Source organism: Anas platyrhynchos, chromosome 5 (genome assembly GCF_047663525.1).
Source record: "Anas platyrhynchos isolate ZD024472 breed Pekin duck chromosome 5, IASCAAS_PekinDuck_T2T, whole genome shotgun sequence".
Classification (NCBI taxonomy): Eukaryota; Metazoa; Chordata; class Aves; order Anseriformes; family Anatidae; genus Anas; species Anas platyrhynchos.
In genome coordinates this window covers 32,977,601-32,996,165 of record NC_092591.1, presented here as the reverse complement: position 1 = coordinate 32,996,165, position 18,565 = coordinate 32,977,601, and the positions used below count along the sequence as shown (strand labels likewise).

General features: G+C 39.3%; 1 protein-coding gene across 8 annotated transcripts; it reads right to left on the bottom strand.

Moving 5' to 3' along the window:
* Window positions 1–432: 432 nt before the first annotated feature.
* On the bottom strand, window positions 433–16,948 carry LOC101789509 (astacin-like metalloendopeptidase). Of its 8 annotated transcripts, none has more exons than XM_038180623.2 (13): window positions 16,752–16,948; window positions 16,455–16,515; window positions 15,842–15,928; window positions 13,777–13,801; window positions 12,704–12,841; window positions 11,143–11,260; window positions 10,445–10,623; window positions 7,215–7,296; window positions 6,247–6,374; window positions 4,368–4,483; window positions 3,673–3,898; window positions 2,533–2,651; window positions 433–1,966 (listed from the first exon to the last, which is right to left on the bottom strand). In XM_038180623.2, the coding sequence occupies exons 2-13, from the start codon at window positions 16,461–16,463 to the stop codon at window positions 1,733–1,735; spliced, it is 1,461 nt and encodes a 486-aa protein (XP_038036551.2). In that variant the 5' UTR covers window positions 16,464–16,515; window positions 16,752–16,948; the 3' UTR covers window positions 433–1,732. The 8 variants fall into 8 exon arrangements, with proteins under 8 accessions (XP_038036551.2, XP_038036552.2, XP_012965248.2 ...); XM_038180624.2 differs by having other exon boundaries at window positions 16,455–16,508; XM_013109794.5 differs by having other exon boundaries at window positions 433–1,943; window positions 16,752–16,947.
* Between the last annotated feature and the right edge of the window lie 1,617 nt (window positions 16,949–18,565).

Sequence of the window (18,565 nt, the reverse complement as noted above, 5' to 3'; positions counted from 1 at the left end):
AGTTTTTAGCCAGGCTGCATGCCCTTAGGGCTTAACAGCTTGCCTGCAGGAAGGACTTGCTTATAAATAAAGCACCCCAGCCCTGTCACATTCCCACATCTGAGAGTCCTAATTAATACTATATTTCTAGGGACAAGTTGCAAAACTAATATTCCTATACACAGTACATTGCTGCTTCACATGTTGTTCATATTCCTTTTCTGAATGCATGAACATAAAAAGCATTGAACATGGATGGCCTGATGTAGAACCCCACATCAGGTTATGGGAAGGGAAATGTAGTAGTACTCAAGTTACAGTGAAAGCTGTCGGCATTGAATATTTAAAATAAGGACCCATTCAAGTTTGTATACAATAACAATTGATATGGGGGTTGGTTGTACCTCCTCAAAAGTCAGACACAGGGGGAAGAATTAGATTTGGTGTCCAAACTGAGGTTAAGATCCCAGAACTTTATTCTCCCCTCTTCCACGAGCATAAAAAATCTGCATTCCAGGTTTGTACAGAGAACATATATCTAGAAGGAAATGAACTGTGTTGAACTGCAAGGCATACATTCTATGCTAACATACAAAAAGTTACTATCTTTGAGGTTGGGTTCTAGTTCTTCTGAGCTCTTCATGAGCAACAGTTGGCCACCTTGCACAGCATGTCTTACTTTTGATAACAATAGAGGGAAGACTATGGAGTTTGCATGCTGAGATCCAAGGTACTTAGGCAACCAAATCCATGTCTGCTGGTTTTCACATACTGAAGCTTGTTAAAAATGAACTAATTTGCCTTCTGGCTACAATACAGGTATAGCCCTCAGACACTGCTTCCAAATGACTTGCCATACAGCAAAAGGAGCATGTACCACATTCTACCATATCAACATTCTCTGTGTAACAGCACGATAAGAAGAAGGCATTTTATTAGCACAGTAAGGAGACAGCTTTAGTGACTATTCCCAGGTTCATCCCACAGCCATCTTCCCCTTACTTCCTGAAGCCAGCTTGCATGTTAACTGTTCTGAGGTAAATCAATTAAAAAAGCAGGGAAGAAAAACCCGTTCCTTTTTAATAGTGATGGCCAAGCCAGAAATAGAGTTCGGTTTTCTCTCATGCTGCTGTTACTACATCCTCCAAAAAAGGTGCCAGTCTAAATAGGAAGCCAAATAAAATGAAGAGTTTACATAGTCAGATGGCAGCTCGTAGGAGCTACAGGTATTTGTTGCCTGGTTTGCATAGTGCAGGCAAGCTCTCAACCCTTCAGTCCACAACTTGTCAAATATTCTTCTGAGGGTAAAAAAAAAAAAAAAAAAAAAAAAAAAAGCATAAAAAGCAAAGCATTACAGATCCTAGAAAAAAAAAAAAGTCAGTGTCATTCAAGATATTCTTGGCTGCCTTCCTGGCACTAGAAAAGCAAATTACCATTTTATATGTGCTCTTCACAAAGGCATAATTGCAGTAAGAACATTTATTATATTTTAGCATCTTACAGTTTGGGAAGCCAAATTCTGTAGCCATATTCTCTTTTTTTTTTTTTTTTTTTTAAGGCAGTTCCAAACATTATAAGTTATTGAGAATTGGCTTACGTAGTTTGTTTTGCTATTCCATTTGGTCATGTAACAGCAACAATGGGATTACAATAACAAAAAGCTTAGAGACTCAGAAACAGTGACTAGTTGGTCTCTTTCATTCTGCATTTTACATCTCCTGTTATGTACAGTACTACCTATGAAATGTGTAACTCATCTTGAATCCAGGCAACTCCCAAACTGTATCACTGTGAAATTCAACCAGCACAAAATTCCCAGTGGAAGTGAAGTCTGCAACCTTCTCTGTCCCACAGTAAGGGCCAACTGCAGGTGATGTAGGTTGGCTTCCATCATGTATGAGCAAATAGTCGTAGACACATCTGTCATTAACTTCCAGCTCAAAGAATAACATTTTAAGAGATATCTGGAGAAAATACAATAAAAGCACTGTTTTCAGGTTATACCATTTTCTCTTACCCTTTGTAAGTAACAAGCAGAAACAGTTTAAATTCCTTATGTACAAGGTACTGCTTTCATTCTATGTCTGCCACATCCTGATCTCATACTGTAATACAAATTAATACCAACTTGTTTGCTTAGTTCATCAGCATTTGGATTGAGAGGAAAAATGAGAGACAAGTTTGATGCTTTTTTTATGCTTTAAATTCTTTTCTCAAGCAATACAAAAAACAACCTGTGCAATATGCTGGTTTTATAGTAGGCACTCTTACCTAGAAATTATTCTTAGCAAAGCCAACAAAGTACAAACTAAATTCATAAAAGTCTCACATGTGTAAAGACTTTCCCTTGATGATCACCTCAAATCAAGACCCAGCATAAGGTCTTAAACTGAATTTGTTTTCAGATTTTCACTCTGAGAATGTCTCCTACAAAAAAAAAAAAAAAATCCACCAAAACACAGCACACCATTGCAGCTGTTGTTCTCTAAGGCAAAAAGAAATTCCATTAGGGAACACTACTGAAAACAGCAAAGGAATTAATCTGTGCCTTACCTTGTATCCTACTGGAGAACTGATAACCCAGAAACATGCTCGGTTTTTGGGGTATTTATTGGGATAATTTGGAGAGGTGATGACTCCACTTGAGTCTCTGAAAGTATCTCCACAATTCACTTAGTAGTAAAGGAGAAGAAACAGAAAGGCATGTTAACAAGTTATTTTGACAGTAAAAGTAGTAAGCTTGCTTGTACTCTTTTGTATTTTCTTCAAGCCAAGAGCATGCTATAATGAAAATCTACTGCTGAAGTAATTTATTTCTTTGTGTTTGTATCAGCTGTATTAAAACAACAAAAACCTTTCCTGTTAAAATAATTTGGGAGGACAGGGAACAGCTGAATCTAAAGCTATACTAGTTTTACAATGAAATGTTACCACATTACCATAGCATCCTAATGGGACTACCTTACTGCACTTCCAGAAAAGAATTAGGTTAAGTATTTGAGATTGCATTATTGAGCTAGTTCTAATGCAATCTAGAAATTAATCAAGCCAAATGCAAAAAAAAAAAAAAAAAGGTAAAAAATCATACTAGAAATGTACATCTTCAATTTATGTTTTAAAAAGTTTGCAGTTTAAGTTGAAATAAGACAATAGCAGTAACCAGTTATTTGGTTTAATGCCTGAGACCAAAAATCATGTTGCAACACAACAGAATTTTATCCAGCAGTTCATAACGCATTCTCATTCTTTTAAAACAGACACCCCTGAAGTGAATTCAGTAAGCACTTGAGTGTCATGTGACATAACAAAAGCCTTTTATTTGGAAAGTGCAAATACTTCTCACTGGTGCTATTTCTCATGGAGTTCTGCAGTCTTTTTGCTTGCGTTGCTCCTATTAGTCATCGCATTGTTTTTATTTAAATAAATTGTTATAAAGATGCAAGGAAGCCTAGCTCTGAGAAAAATGCGAGTGGGTACTCAGGATTCCTAACATGACAACCATGCAATATCCTGTTTTGTCTCCCGCTAACCTTCAGCCCCATCACTGCCTAATCCCTTGTGTTACTAATACCCACTGGGGATGTAAGGAAAAACATGGAAAAACCTGCTCTGGTGTACATGCTTAAAGTTTCAGTTCTTCCATGCAAATACTATTAGTCCTGTTCTCCAAGCTCTATAAAGGAGTGTTCATACCCCTGCTGTAGGAGGCTCTGAATCCTGTGGCTGTAACAGTCTCATCAGTTGCAAACTCTACCAGCATTGTAGATCCAGAAGCAACCACGGAAGGCAGCGGCCCCTTCCCACAGTATTTGTCCAGCAAGACAGGAGAATTCTTGCTGTTTCCATTGTAAACCTTTATATAGTCAGAAGAACAATCTGAGGAGGTTTGGAGATCAAAGGTCTCAAACTGCAGGAAGATCTTAAGAAACAAGAAAACAGATGTTGGGTTTACTGCTATACGCGGGGAAAGACTCAGACCATCTAACTTACAAAGTGAACTAGGAATTTGTTAATTTCACTATCCACATATCACAGAAATTTGACTTTCTGTATAATGAGAACATAGAATTTCACCTAGTGTCCTTGCTACTGAGCCTCATAACAGATGTTTGACTATACCTTATTTTTAAAAAGTCACCTATTCCTAATTGGATAAAAATCAAGTTAAATAATATATCTGATGGTCTTATAAAAAGTCTTATGAAAATTGTTAAGACTTTGTTTTCATTTACTATGTTACAGAATGGTAACATAGTAAATGGTCTATGGTAACATAGTAATGGTCTTGGTCCCTGCAAAGGACTCCTAGATGCTAGTCATAATAATAAAATAATGCTGTGTAGTCCTAACACTGCGGTTCAAACCTTCTTTCTCCTATTAAAAATTACCTTACTCCGACGAATGCGGATCAACCACAGGCAGTTGCTATTGTTTGGGTATGGGGATGGGTAATTGACAGAGGAGAACGAGCCTTTGGGTTTTGGCAACACGGAGCTACAGCAATCTGAAGGGAAGAACCAAACAATTCTGGAGAGAATGAAAACTGAACAAAAGTCTTCCAAAAACATCAGACAACTCTCTTCAACGGTCATCATCAGTCGAGATTGTAAAAAAAAAAAAAGAGAAAAAAAAGATGCCTACAATTGTGTTGATGTACCTACTTTAAAAACTATTCAAAACCTATGAGCAAACTAAAGCTACTTAAGAGGGTAATTAGCTGCTTCAGCTACTTTCTTTTTGAACAGGGCTTTACTCACACATTTCAGTTTACTAAGAAGAGGCCTTGATCTTTCATGAACTTGCTTAACCTCAACCAATAGCAGTTTCAATTACATCAGTGCATAAACTCCTGTCAGCAAATGCTTGTGTATTCTTACATGTATGCAAATTCAAGCTTAAAGCCAGATTCTGTCAAGGCAGAGATAGGAATGGGTACTGGAGGAAAACAGTAAAAGAGCACTGAAGTCAGGCTAGAGAGTTAGTGATTGGTATACAAAGTCTGATCTCATTTGTCTGTTGTCTTTTTATATATAGTCTTTATTAGTTCATTATTTAACTCTCCAAACTACAAATTATGAATAGATGACATGCAACCATAGGAACTTATGACATCTTTCCCTTGCTCCGTACTTTCCCTGAGACAACTGGACTTTTGTCATTTTCCACTTATGATAGGTTTTATTAATTTCCGTGGTTTTTGTTGGTTTTGGTTTAATCTAGCTTTTCTTCCAAAATATACAGATTAATTATGTAGTTACATAATAGTGGTATTGACATGTGATTCACTCCCAGACCCACTATCAAGAATACATCATGATGAATACAATTAAATACTTATTATTGCTAACCTTGAGACCATGAGAGACACAATTAAGTTGAAAAGTTGTCTCACTTATATTTAAACTGAGAAATCATCTCTGAGAGGGTTTCATCTATACCTAAATACTCAACTGAAGTAATGCTGATTCCTTCTGATTATTGGTTATTTATCTGAGCTCTAACATAATTCAGAGCAGAATTTGGTATGATAATATTCAGACAGTAGCGGTGTTTCCTATTGTTCTGGTGAAAACCAATTGAATAACATCTCAAAAATGTTAAATACTATATAATTCAATTAGCCTATGTACTGGGAGTCGGTGCAAAAACCGTGCATTGCAGGGGAATGTTCAGTGGTTTACTTACATTGGTTTGTGCATCTCTGCTGAGGATTTCCTGCTCTAAAGGAATGTTAAGTATTTCTAGACCTTATGGTACCACAGTGATGAGTAACAAATTGATGGAGGCAAGGAAGTAGAAAACTACACAAAAAGCCAAGGGAATTCCCCTCAGACATGTTCTAATAAGCCATACTTTTAGCCCTACAGTCAGATTTTAATTGAAAGAAATCATAAATTCACTGGCACTACTGATGAATATGACTGAACTTTAATCATGGCTGTTGATCACTCATATGCTTTGCAACCTTCAGAGCTTTCCTGAAACAAGAATCTGACAGCTGGCTACCATGATCGCTCATGGATTTTGCTTTTGTCAAAGGGCTGGGACTAGGTCAGCATAGCTCAATGACAGTGAATTACTGAAAGCAAATTTCCTTTTACAAGAAGGCTGTATCTTGGCCACAGAGACAATTCTGTTCCACATACATACCAGCATTCTTGTAGGGTTGTGGGGAGATGTACTGTGGGCTGATTTCCTTTGGGGGATGTCTGATGGTGCCTACAGGCATCAGCCAGGTAAGGATTCACGCTATCTTCCTGCACTTACTGCACTTGTAGAGCTTGTTGATTTTAGCCACGTCCAAGTTACTCAGCCCTTCTCTCTGTCCAATGGGTACTGAAGGGTTAGGGATGGGTACAATAGTTGGTTTCCCAGGAGCGCTGGAGAAATCATACCTGTAGAAATAAGGCGCATTTCTAAATCACTTCTATTAAGCAGTGACTCGCTGCATGATCATGTTGATGAACCACACAGAACTTCAATGGGAAGGAGCAAGAACCTTCTCTAAAATCAGTTAACCTTCCATGAAGAAAAACTGTGGTAACCATTTGGACACAGCAATTGAAAGCAAGGAACAAAAAATGCATTGTCCTAAGAAGAGCTTTAACCAGTGCCGTGACAAAATGAACTGCATCCCACCTTCATGATTCAAAAGGCAGAAAATCAACAATAGTTCTGTCACAGTTACTAATTATCTGCTATCTGTGAGTTCCTGCCTCCTGATAAACAAGTTTTATTTCACTGTCTTGTTCAGAAGTTGTTTCTTGTTAGTGTAAAATACAGAAGATACATGCTACAGGCTTGAATGTTATGGAATAAACGCAGCCTTGGTGTTTCTGGATAAATAATTTTCAAAAGGCTGCCTACATCTTAATGATGTAAATTTTTTTTCCTCTCCGCACCCAAATATTGTTGTCAAAATGATTTCATTTAGAAGTAACTAGTTACAGCCCATCATAGATTTTGGAACTGTTTTAGCTCAGTGACTCAGATGTTGTAATATAGCCATGTCAAAGACCTCTAGCAAGAGGCACTAGTACAGTGACAAAAAGCATTGTTCTTTCATCTATCGATACCAACTTTGTTTTCCAGGAATACTGCTGCCAAAGTATACTCTTGTAATTAGATCTATTAACTCAATTTTAAGTGAACAGCAAAAATCATTCCCTGCATAGAGTAATTCTTTCTCCCCACGTCTGAGCGCATCCTTTGAAAGGACACATCAAAAAACTTACGCGCCGTAGTGCATCACAGAGGAGTAGTCATAGGGAAGGCCCAGATTTTTGGACTTCACTTTTCCAAAGTTCCCTTGTTCCCCTGCAAGGTGAGAGAGCAATGTTTCAATCAGAACAATATTACTGCTGTCAGACACTGCCTGCTGTTATAATCAATACGACTGCTGTCAGACACCACCTGCTGTCATAAGACTAACTTAGGATACAAGTCATCAAGTCGTTACACACTTATTCTCACTGGATCTTGTGTCTTCCAAAACAACCAGAACTGCCTGAAGCCCATGGTAACCTATTTCCACTGAATCTGGTAGGTTTCGGAATATAAACTGAGGCAAATAAATCAAAGTTTCAATATAATTCGCAAATCCAATTCCATTCTCCAAGGAAATGTATTAATCTTTCCACCTAATACATCTCTCCAACTTCTGATACAGAATGAGTGTGAGACCACAAAAGAACGGTGTAACAGGCAAACTTGGTCCCTAAGTTATCAGCTGTGTTCTGGCTTTGTCTCTGGTCAGCAGACCCATCAGCAGTGACTACAGCCAAGTGACACGACTTACATGAAGCAAGGGCACTCAGTAAGATCAGTTAGAAGCATTCTATCCAAATACAGCTGCTGAGCACCTCATTACTTCATCTGCTTAGCCTTAAAAACCACCTGTAAGAAAGCATTACATTGCTACAGGGCTGGGGCCCAGAGGCAGGCTAGAATTCATTTCCCCTTGCATTAATTCTCTAGGTTAGGCACCGAAGCTAGTCATCAAGGCTCCCCGGACAGTCATGGGAGAGAGAAAGAAGCACAGTCAGAGGGAGCTTCGTCCCATTTTAATACAAAGGCACCTGTTTTCTCTCCATTGACTAGAGAGCATTTGAATTTCACCCTGGGTGTCTCGTCCATAAGACAGGTAATCAATATCAGAACAGAGAGCTGAATGCAGTCAGCTTAGCCTGGAGGTTGTATTCCCTAACCACTAAGCACTCCCTCCCAGTTCAACATCTGTACCTTCATTATTATAACTAGTGGTTTGTAAACAAACCATCTGGACAAGAGTTCAGCATTGGACACTTATCAGAAGATCATCCTATCTGACTCTTGAGTTTGCACAACTTGGCTGGCAAACTTGCAATCAGAGCCAGTCTCTTCCAGTAATATTCGTCAGTGCTGGTCCCACTGAGGGCTAGGAAATGCAAAAAGAAACTTCAAAATCCTAAATTATACAAGATTTGTGAATAAACATGACTTTGGAGCTTTTCATAGCCCAAAAACCAAGTTAAAGCTCAAACTGGTTCTCATCAGCACTGGCTTTCCCTACTATTAGGTTTTTATCTCTGTTCCTCTTATGTACAATACTGATTCCAGAAGAGCACAGTGAAACATTTAAACATATGGCTACTGTTCAGTATGTATGTGCTTTGCTGAACTGTTTTATTTAAAAAGGCGTTAACACCAGCCCGACTGGACAGAGGTGCTGCCAGCAAACCAGTATCTGCCTCATCACATGCTAGAGAGATCTAGTTGTCCAGACCTGCACAAATGTAGGACCTTAACTCATCTTCTCCACTAAAATCTACCTCTGCCAGCATCAGTGTGGTGATTCAGAAAACTGAAAAGGAAGCTCTGAGTACAGTTTTGTTCCCAAGAAGTTTGTGAAAAAACAAGCTGAGTTTCAAGTAGCTCAGTGGACAGTGTTTTGTCAAAACGGAAAATTAGGATGGCTTCCAAGGTGAATTGAGGGGTAAAAACAAACCCAAAACATCCATAGTAATGCAGTCTTAGCAAGAGAAAAGCAGATTATGTGGAAGAACTGAGAACCTACAGAACATCTTGGGGTCTAGTTCTGCACCGAGGTCAGGGGAATCTGCCATCAGCACTGTTAGCAGCATATTTTTATGGAAGATGTAGACTAGCAGCCTTTATGAACATGACTGTCTTTTGACTTCCCCTGCATATCTTTGCCTTTTTTTCCCCTCCCAACAGGGAGTCTGTTGCACACATTGCATTCTTCCTCCCTTGTCACATCAGTCTTCTCAGCCCCCACTCCTGGTGAATGCTGTTGAAACACTGAAGATATTATCCCCCTTTCTGCATAGTCTTGTCTTCCTCTCCTTTTCCCCCCTTTTCATGCTTTCAACAATACTGTGCCCAAATCAGAGCTTGGCTACATCTGTATACTTTAGGGATGACGACATCTGAACCTGTAGACTTCCTCCTGCAAAACTGGTGTAAGATTTTACTTATATCTTGTTTCTTTGGTACAACTTTGTTTTTAACTTCTCTTTCCTAGCACATCCTCTACTTTTCAAAATGACACCCCCTTTTTATACAAGAGCAGCGTAGAATTTATATCAAAATTATACTGTAACACTCAAGCTGAAACCTAAATAAAGAACAGTACAAATGGAATTCACTTAGGATATCATGGGAATAGCTGAAAAAAAGTTTGGAGAACAGTGTGTTAGGAATTTGCAATAAAAACAATCCAGTTCCTTCTGGAGAAAATAGATATATTCAATTTTCTAATGCCAGCTGAAAATCTTATTTGCTGAAAAGACATTTTAGAATCTGTTATTCAATTGTCCAGTCTCATTTATTATTCTTTATTTTCTATAATTTATTAAATACACTATTATTTTATTACAAATGCAAGTTGTCCAGCTTCTATAGCTGTCAGAAAAATGGTTCTTTCAATCCTTTCTTCCCCTGCTTTCATCCTCTGTATCACTTTCTCACTTTCCTTTCCCTAGGACATCCTACCATTCTCTTCCCTTCTTTCCTTAAAGCCAGGAGCTCTCTATATACCCCATTTTCTCAGTACATAGATTGTGGGCACACCCCCAAACTACTTCTATTGCATTCCTCTCCCTGAATAACATTTCCCACGTTTCCCTTGCTACAAATGTACCAGTCCTGATTGCTCCTCATTTCTCCTTCTCATGGCAGTGAGAAGGATTGTTTGCTCTTCAAGGAGAAAATACCAGTTCTTCCTTGTGTCACGCTGGTCCCAGAATTTCCCACATGCTGGTGGCTGCATGGGCTGTTATTCTCTCTACATCAAGTCCTGCATTCTCATCCACAATTTAGACTACATGCCTTCCTCTGACTGCTAATACCAAAACTTCTGCTGCAATTCAGCCAGCTGCTAATAAGTATTTGCACTGCTATTCTCAGAAGTAACATTCACGTATATATCTCAAAGTGTTTTTCTCTTAAGATTTAATGGACCTACCTGCCATAATGTGTTCCCACACAATCTTGACAAACTTGTCCCGATCGCTCCGTGCCTGTTCATGGATGAAACCCAACGCATGGTTCATTTCATGCTGAATTGCTCCTTTATCCATACAGCCGTTTTTCATCAGGCCAACTGCTTGACGCCCTCCAATTTTTCCAAAGTAAGACCAGCAGCTAAAAATAAGCAATCAATATTAGGCAATGGTTGCATTCAGCAAATACAAAGAAATACATATACTGACTAAACCACCAAGGGCCTCCAGATGTGCAGCCACAGAAAGGGACCCAAATAGTCACTGGTGTGAGATACCTTGCCTACTGAAAGCTGCCAAACTGAAACCACAGAGGGAGAAATAAAGTCTTTGTGATAAGTTTTAAAACAGTAAAATGACTTTATCAAACTTAGATGAAGCAATTCAAGTAGTTAAGCAAAGAACCTGAAAGAATTATACTTCTTTCTAAATTTTCTCAACAATTATATCCCATTATATTTAATTAAGTCCATGCACTTATTTCTGCAGCTTATTAAGTTATATAACTGCCAGTATAGCTAAAGAAAAATGAAAAACTGCACCTGCTTTCTCAATCTTGACTCTTAGGATAAAAAGAGCAATTACTCAAATTCAGACCAAAACAGAAAAGAAGCTGAAAGACCTTTTGGGTGCTTCCAAACCTTGGAGACAGGGAGCTTACCTCTGCCCATGTTCAACATACACATAGTCTGTTTCAGTAGTACGATTTACAAACTTGACACAGGTCAACGTGGAGACCTCTTGTAGAGCATCAGCAATCCAAGACCTCTCTGTCAATGCTAGAATGAGAAAGGGCCCAGGAAAGGTTTTCTGTTGTTAGTTAACCAAAAATAAGGTGCATTAACAGGGTGCATTCCCCCAAATCACTACAGCACTCTTTACATTTTTATCATACAAGTATAATCAGAAAAGGTGCACAGCTTTCAGAGATCTCCAAGCTGATTAGACTTTGAAGGGGTATGTAATAGTTGACAGAATTGTTAAGGTTGTTAGAGCCAGCCCTCAGCCTTCCACTGCAGGTAGCTATTGGGTGATGGAAAGCAGAAATCTGACATAGTTTTCTCTGTTTAGACAGAGCAGAAGAAAAAGTTTCAGATATAAATAATTGGATTAGAATATCCCAGATGAGCCATCTGACCTTAATTAAGCATGGAAAAAACAGCTTGTTTATCAGAGGTAATGAATGTCTGCCACACACCCCTTGAAACCATTTGAGACAGCGTTCGGAAGCTCAGAAGCTCACTGTTTCTATTCAGGTACCAAATATAGATGGGAGTGTTTATCTGCTTTTGAACGTTTTGGCTTCCTCAATTATGAATCATCTATGACTACCTTTTATCTTAATTTCCTAATCTTTAAAGCGTGGAGAGAGTGAGGCAGAGAGAATGACTGTTCCCTAACCACAAGGCCACGTGCTGCAGCTCTGGAAGCACACAGAGAGAGAGGCAACCTAGATAGGACTGGGCTTTCCTTACCCAAAATGAAAACACAAAGATCCCTTTCACCAGGATGGGAATCAGGCCCAGACTGTATTTTGTTTCCATACCAGTTTCCCTCAGAGATCTTTTTTGAAAGGGTCTCTGTGAAAGCTTCACATGAGGAAGGTCCCAACAGGGGAGAGATGGAGGACGCACACAGCCAATGTGAAACTTCCATGAACAAAATTTTCTAGTGTAAGGCATCCTGCAGCCTTTTCTATTCAGACAAACCTATTGACTGACCCCAGAAAAAAAAATGAAGAAAAATATCTAAGGAGTTGTCCGTCATTTTTGCCTCCACAGGATTTCCAGTGCAGGAATGTTTATTTCTATGAGATATTTGATAGAAAAATCATAGTGTTCAATAAAGTGCTTCTAGTGGTAATTTCAAGAAACACACTCATAATGTGAACAAATTATATTTTTTCATCTATACTTGCTAAATACCAAAGTGCATTGTAGCTAGCATTTGTAGCGTTGAAACTAGTATTTGGAATTAAAATTAACTAACTGGTATTTATATAACAAGTACTTCCCAGGTAACCACATTTTAATGTTTATGCCTAAAATATTTGGAGTCTTTACCACAATCATGGGGCCAAGAGAATAGCAGAAGAGACATGTTGCTAAGTTCACATTTGGACTAAGATTCCATTCAGTGCATGACACAAAACTATAAAATAACAGAACATACAGACCGGAAGATCAGTGCTAACTTTACAGCATCCATACTCACACACTTACAGAAATCAGAAGAGATGTTAACCGGAACCTTGACTAGTCCATCTTGTGACTTGGGCCATAAACAACTCTCACAGTTAATTGCACTGCGTTGTCCTCTTCTCAAGAGGATGTCTCCTTCATGCACAGCTATTTCACTCTCTGCCAGATGAAGAAAATGAACATGCAAGGCACTTAGAAGGAAAATAGAAGTAAAAAAGGGAGATAAGAGGTATGCACCAACCAAGTTTTCGTATGTTTGAAAAATTTTTCCACTGAAGTTTATTTTTCAGTAATTTGAAAAAGGAATAGTGAATTAAGACTGAGTCTAGCATACATATTGTGCTAAAACTGATCAGGCTTCCATTTTTTTCTGGATAAGAAAAACTGATATTAGTATAGGTGTCATAGTGCAGCTGTAATGAGAGCAGTGACTACATATATTTTAACTTAAGGAGCTTTGGGAGCCCTTCAGAGTGGAAGGCTGAGTACCATAAGTTATATATATTATATATAATGTTCTCTTCATTAGAGCTTGTGGAATTAAAGAAATCATAAGTGATCTCCGAAAAAAATGGGATGAATCATACGAAACAATAGACTATTTCTATCATGCATATGGAATGCACGCTAGCTATTCATTTCCAGGTTAGCTGTTAATTTGACATAAGATACTGCAACGTGCTCATCAGTTCTGACTCTGAAATACCTGGCGTATGTTTCTCACAGACAAGAGCTGTTGGTTATTATGCCAAAAATGTACAACATCTTGGGTACAGCAGAGAGTGAAGTGACTTATGCCACCTAGCAAATAAATCAAAGTCAGAAGTATTCTGATTTGCTGAGGCTACATGTGGAAAAGAGCATTCCATATAATAATTACTCAATAATTCTTCTTAATTTCTTTATTGTGACAGTATAAAATAATCAAACTGACTGCAACTTTAAAACACATCTGAATTTGTGAATTACTTTCCACTGATGCTGAAAAACATTTTCAAAGAGAAAAATATACAAAATCATGAGAATAAGGTATAGAGAAGCAACCCCCCACCAAAAACTCCTCTTATTTACAAAGTAATTACAGTTGAACTCACCTAAGTCATTGTTTCTTGTAGCTATCTGCAAAAGAAAAAGTATATCTTTTTACACATGCTTATCTCCATAGCAGAAAAATTCTATAATGCAGAATCACAGCAGTAAAAATGTATAACTAATTTCAAGATAGCAACTGAGCAGCAGTAAGATCTTAGCGTCTCAGAGCAGGGACACACCTGGACAGGTTTACTTAGTACGAAGTTACAGAGAAATGCTAATTGACTTGGCAGAAGAAAATACTTCATCATCTTCAATTTTCTGAGATGATCTTCTCTGCTCTGCAGCTCAGTGCTCAAAGCTGTGGCTAGCTTACTTGGGACAAATTTTATGGGAAAGCTGCTGTTAACAAGTGTAACAAAGTTAGACAACAAGTAGTAGTTCCACAAAATAAACAAGCTGCGGGACCTCAAGAGAATTGCCAGGCTCTCATTTCTTATTTATCTTCAGAGAAAACAGAGGAAGTGGAGCAATAGGAAAGAAAATCCAGCAACCTTGAAGTGACTCATCTTTAAGAAGAACCCATGAGCCGCTGCAAACTCCCTCACTGCTGACCTAGGGACAGGATATCTGGCAGCAGTCTGTTTAGAGCAAAACTGAATGTCAAGGAACTCTTTGATCCATCCATACTGACTACCTGTCCTAGAAACTCCTTTGCTTGCTGCCAGGAGCCACCTTGCTCTGTAGAGAACAGCTGTCAGCTTGGTGCTTGCGTGCACAGCTCTCAGCCAGGCATTGCTGGCCAGGAGCAGTGAAAACGTGTTGGAGCTAGAACAGAACTGAGTGTTAGCTGGTTCCCCCCACCCAGTACCTCATCATGCGATACAGTCATCACTGGCAGCGACTGTCTTCTGGAAAGCCACTAGCTCCCTGAGTTTTGCCTTCCCACCTCTGTGACACCCTCATTCTTTTGATGTCCAGGATTGAAAGAAACCTAGAAAGATGGGGAACTCTAAATACTGGAAAAGGAGCACCGTAAGACCAAGCCACACAGTGGGGACATTTCTATTGAAACCATATGACCACCACAGGCAGACAGATGATGCTTTCTCATCCAAGCTTCAGTCTCTGTGCAAATATCTGGTGCTATAGAAAAACCTAAGGATGTGCTGCAGTGGATCTTTAGGTAGCAAAGAAGAAAAACATGAGTTTTGCCTCTGCAGTCGTTTTCAAGGAATCTACGTGGTTCACAGCAGGATTTGGTAGAGGGTACCCTTCCAGATAGACAAATGGGCTGCTCCTTAGTTTTAATATCAACTAAAATCTTTCTAGCAAAATTCTCAAATAAAGTCTTGCTACAAATATTTTAATTTTACCATTCTGATAGTTTGCTCCTAAACTTTCTAAAGTATTCTATGTTTCTGTGACTTGCAGAATTAATCTAGTTATAATTTCCACATGGAATATATTGCAATTAGGTGCAAGCATAAAGGACCCTTCTTGCCCTTGGCTGATGAAATTCAGAAGCCCTCATTAGTTTGTTACACTGGTAGCCAGAGGTCTTCCTGTACAATTTCAAGCAACCTCAGTGTCTACTCAAGAATCAGGTGGAAAAAAAGGCAGGGGGACTCAGAGGAACACATTTCTACTGCTACACATCACAGAATGACCAGGGAGAAAACAAAAGTTATTAGATAATAAAAGCAAGAGAAAAACATCAGATCACTTTGCAGAGCCTGAAGCTGGGTCAATGCAGGTGGGACAGAAAGGCCCTTTGAAAATCTGTCATGCATTTTTACATATCCATTTCAGGCAAGGCTGTAGTACTTTACTGACTCCAGTTGTAGACCACAGACCAAAAAAACCCAAGCCAGGAGACTTACTGTTGCTTACTTCATTTTCCTGACTGACAAAAAGAATTGGGTATTTCTCAAGGCTACTTAATAGCTGAAAGTCTTAGATTACCTCCTGACTTAATGCATTATCAGCAGTTGTCTTGTAGATACAAATTTCCTTTTTGATGCTGCTTGTCCATATTATCTAACTCTGCATCTTTTTTGATATTCTGCCAGAATCTTCAAGACGAAAAACTTGAAGATTATCTGTCCAAACAATTTGACTACACACCTGTAATTTGTGTTCCTTCTCCTGTGTGCCCTCCTTTTTTCTTACACCATCTTTTGACATGTCCTTCTTAGCCACAGTGTCCTTGAGCTGCCAAGTATGTTATCACTGACATTTATTAAAAATTGTATTTTGTTTATCACATGCTTAGTGATTTTTGTTTAGTTTCACCTTCACTCCACAACAGAGAATAAGCAATGAACCAGAGAGGACGGACTAGCCTATAGCTTCCTTTGTTTCTGATAAAATCTAATCTAAATCCAAATCTGACCTGAAACCACAAACAACTGCAAACATCTTCCTAATGCTTTGCTTTATTCAAAAGTCATTTGGGCACATAACAGAAGTCCTAATCTAATGCTGCTCTCTAGTGGCTTGCCATTTGTGTAAGTGGGACAGTTTTTCAGGAAGAGGTCAGGAACTCTCTATCATCACACATAACCTGTTCACTTTTTTTTCCTGTTTATACAACTTAAAACAGTAGCTGATTCCTGCAGAAAAAGCTTGTGACTGTGAAATGCCAGTGCTGTAATGTATGCTGACAAGTGATACATCAGTTTTGGCCCTGTCTCAGAACTTCATTTTAGCATTTGGAGCTTTTTACTTCACTACTCACCTTCTCCATATACTTTCTTTTAAACCCTGGGATTGATTTTATTGATGAGTCCTCCTAAAAGCTTTTGGAAAGTTGATACTATAGATCCCAAATACTTTTGCAACATCACACAACTTCCACCTTGACTTCATGTTATAGGTCATCTGCCCCATTCCCTCATACATCATGAATGCAAACCAAAACAAAGTGGCAAAAAAGAGGCACCAGGAGAAGGGCTGCTCCATGAGGGGGCTCACTGCAGCCCACACCTCCAACACATGCAGCAACTACCCTAACTACAGCCCAACCTCACAATACCTGAGCACAGCAGGGGTGGTCAAACAAGGCAGCCCATGGACAAGGTCAAACAGGGTGTTAAATTACATCCAGAGTCCACCCACAAACAAAAGACAGGAGTAATGCTAAAGACAAAAATACATAGGTGCAAGTTCCAGCAAGGAGACCCAGAGCAGAGGTAAGCACTCCTACAACATAGCCTAAACAGAGAGCAAGGGCCCAGGCCAGAGGTTAAATGGAGCCCTGGGCCAATGGCAGAGGCTGTGGGTGGAGGCCCCAGGTGGGGCTGGTTGGGGGTCATCAAGGTCTATTGGCAGTGTCCATCTCTGACATTTACAGCACGTTGCACCAGACTTCCTCATTCCCTGCATCCCTAGTGTGGACTGTCCAGGGAACACAACTGCAGGTTAGATAACTACATTCTCAGGTTCACCTGCTGGATCATCACTGACTTCTTCAGAGCCATGTTGACTCAGCCTCAACATGATATTCATCCCTGTGTCTGCTGCTTCTGTTTTCCTCCTGTATTTCTTCTAACCATGGTGCGTGCGCCAGCACAGGCAAGCAGAAGAAACAACTGCAGACCCACGGCTGAAAAACACATTGATTTATTTTTGTTACCTTGCCAGCCAGGGGTTCCCCGAAGCAACACCCAGAAGAGACACAGGCACCACCGAGCTCGGTCCATACTAGAGGGTTGCTGACCTGCCATGGGTTCATGCAGGCATGCTTTACCACCATACTGTGATCTTCATTGTGCTTTTTCATCTTCTCCATACCAAGGCAGGGAGATCAAGCATGTCTGATAGGGCACCTCCAAAATCTACCAAATACCTATGTTACCTATACACAGATGTGCTACTTGTCAAACACACAGGGGATGAACAGTAATAGGTATGATATATGTGTTGTCCTACATTGCTACTCCCCAGGCTTTGCATGTTCCTAGCTGCAACGTTACTTACTGTATTTACAATCCCCCTTGCCAATCTTTTGTTTTCATCCCATTCTCTTCACCAGTCTTCTGGTTGGTGGAGATATCCCATGGGTTATCCCAGGATAACCCACTTTTCCCAACACACAGATATTCAAGAAATACGATCACTCATCCTGGATCCTTTTAAAAGTTTGACTGTACTTTCCCATGGCTTGGGCACAATGGGACTTCAGCAGCAGTTACCCACTTTGCTCAGCAGCTAAGCAGTTTCATAGGAGAGTTGTCTTAAAACTCCTGCGTGAGCATCACCTGATATTTCCTTGGATTCAACCCTTTTAAGGAATGATCTGGTTAGGAACCTTCCTGTCCTGCTCTGTAGTCAGTGTCAGCCTCAGGAATGCACTGCTTTCCTGCAATAACCTTATCTTCCCCAAGAGCCCCTTTTATGTCTTGCTTACATATTGATTCTGTCAACTTTGAAAAACTGCCATTTATTTTTTTTAAATATTGTGGTTATTACATTTTTACATGCACTGTATGTTTCCACTTGTCAGCTTCAGACATCTTCCGCTTTTTATTTCTACTGCTCCCCATGTCTAGGCATGATTGCTGCCTTTTACAATGTCTGGTATACAAATATTTTATTTCTCTCTCAGGTATGTCATTTTCTTGCCATTTACAAGTTTTTATCCTTTTAGTTGCTTGTTTTATCTGACTTTTTTCTTTTAGGGAGTTAACAGGTCTAAAATGTCACATTACTACTGCGCATTTTCTGTCTCTTTCTGTGCAATGAGAACAATGAATTTACAGAAATATGCAAACATATATACATGCACATATGTATCCCCACAGTGGCTTTCAGGGAAAGAAATCTGAATCTTTTCTTAAAAAACAGTTT

Bases quoted from the DNA above. Each gene is read 5' to 3' on its own strand.
- LOC101789509 (XM_038180623.2), bottom strand. The intron at 7,297-10,444 runs GTAGGTCCATTA...CTCACCTTGCAG, and splicing joins GTGGGAACACATTATGGCAG to GGGAACAAGGGAACTTTGGA. The intron at 1,967-2,532 runs GTAAGGCACAGA...ACCTGAAAACAG, and splicing joins GTTCTCCAGTAGGATACAAG to TGCTTTTATTGTATTTTCTC.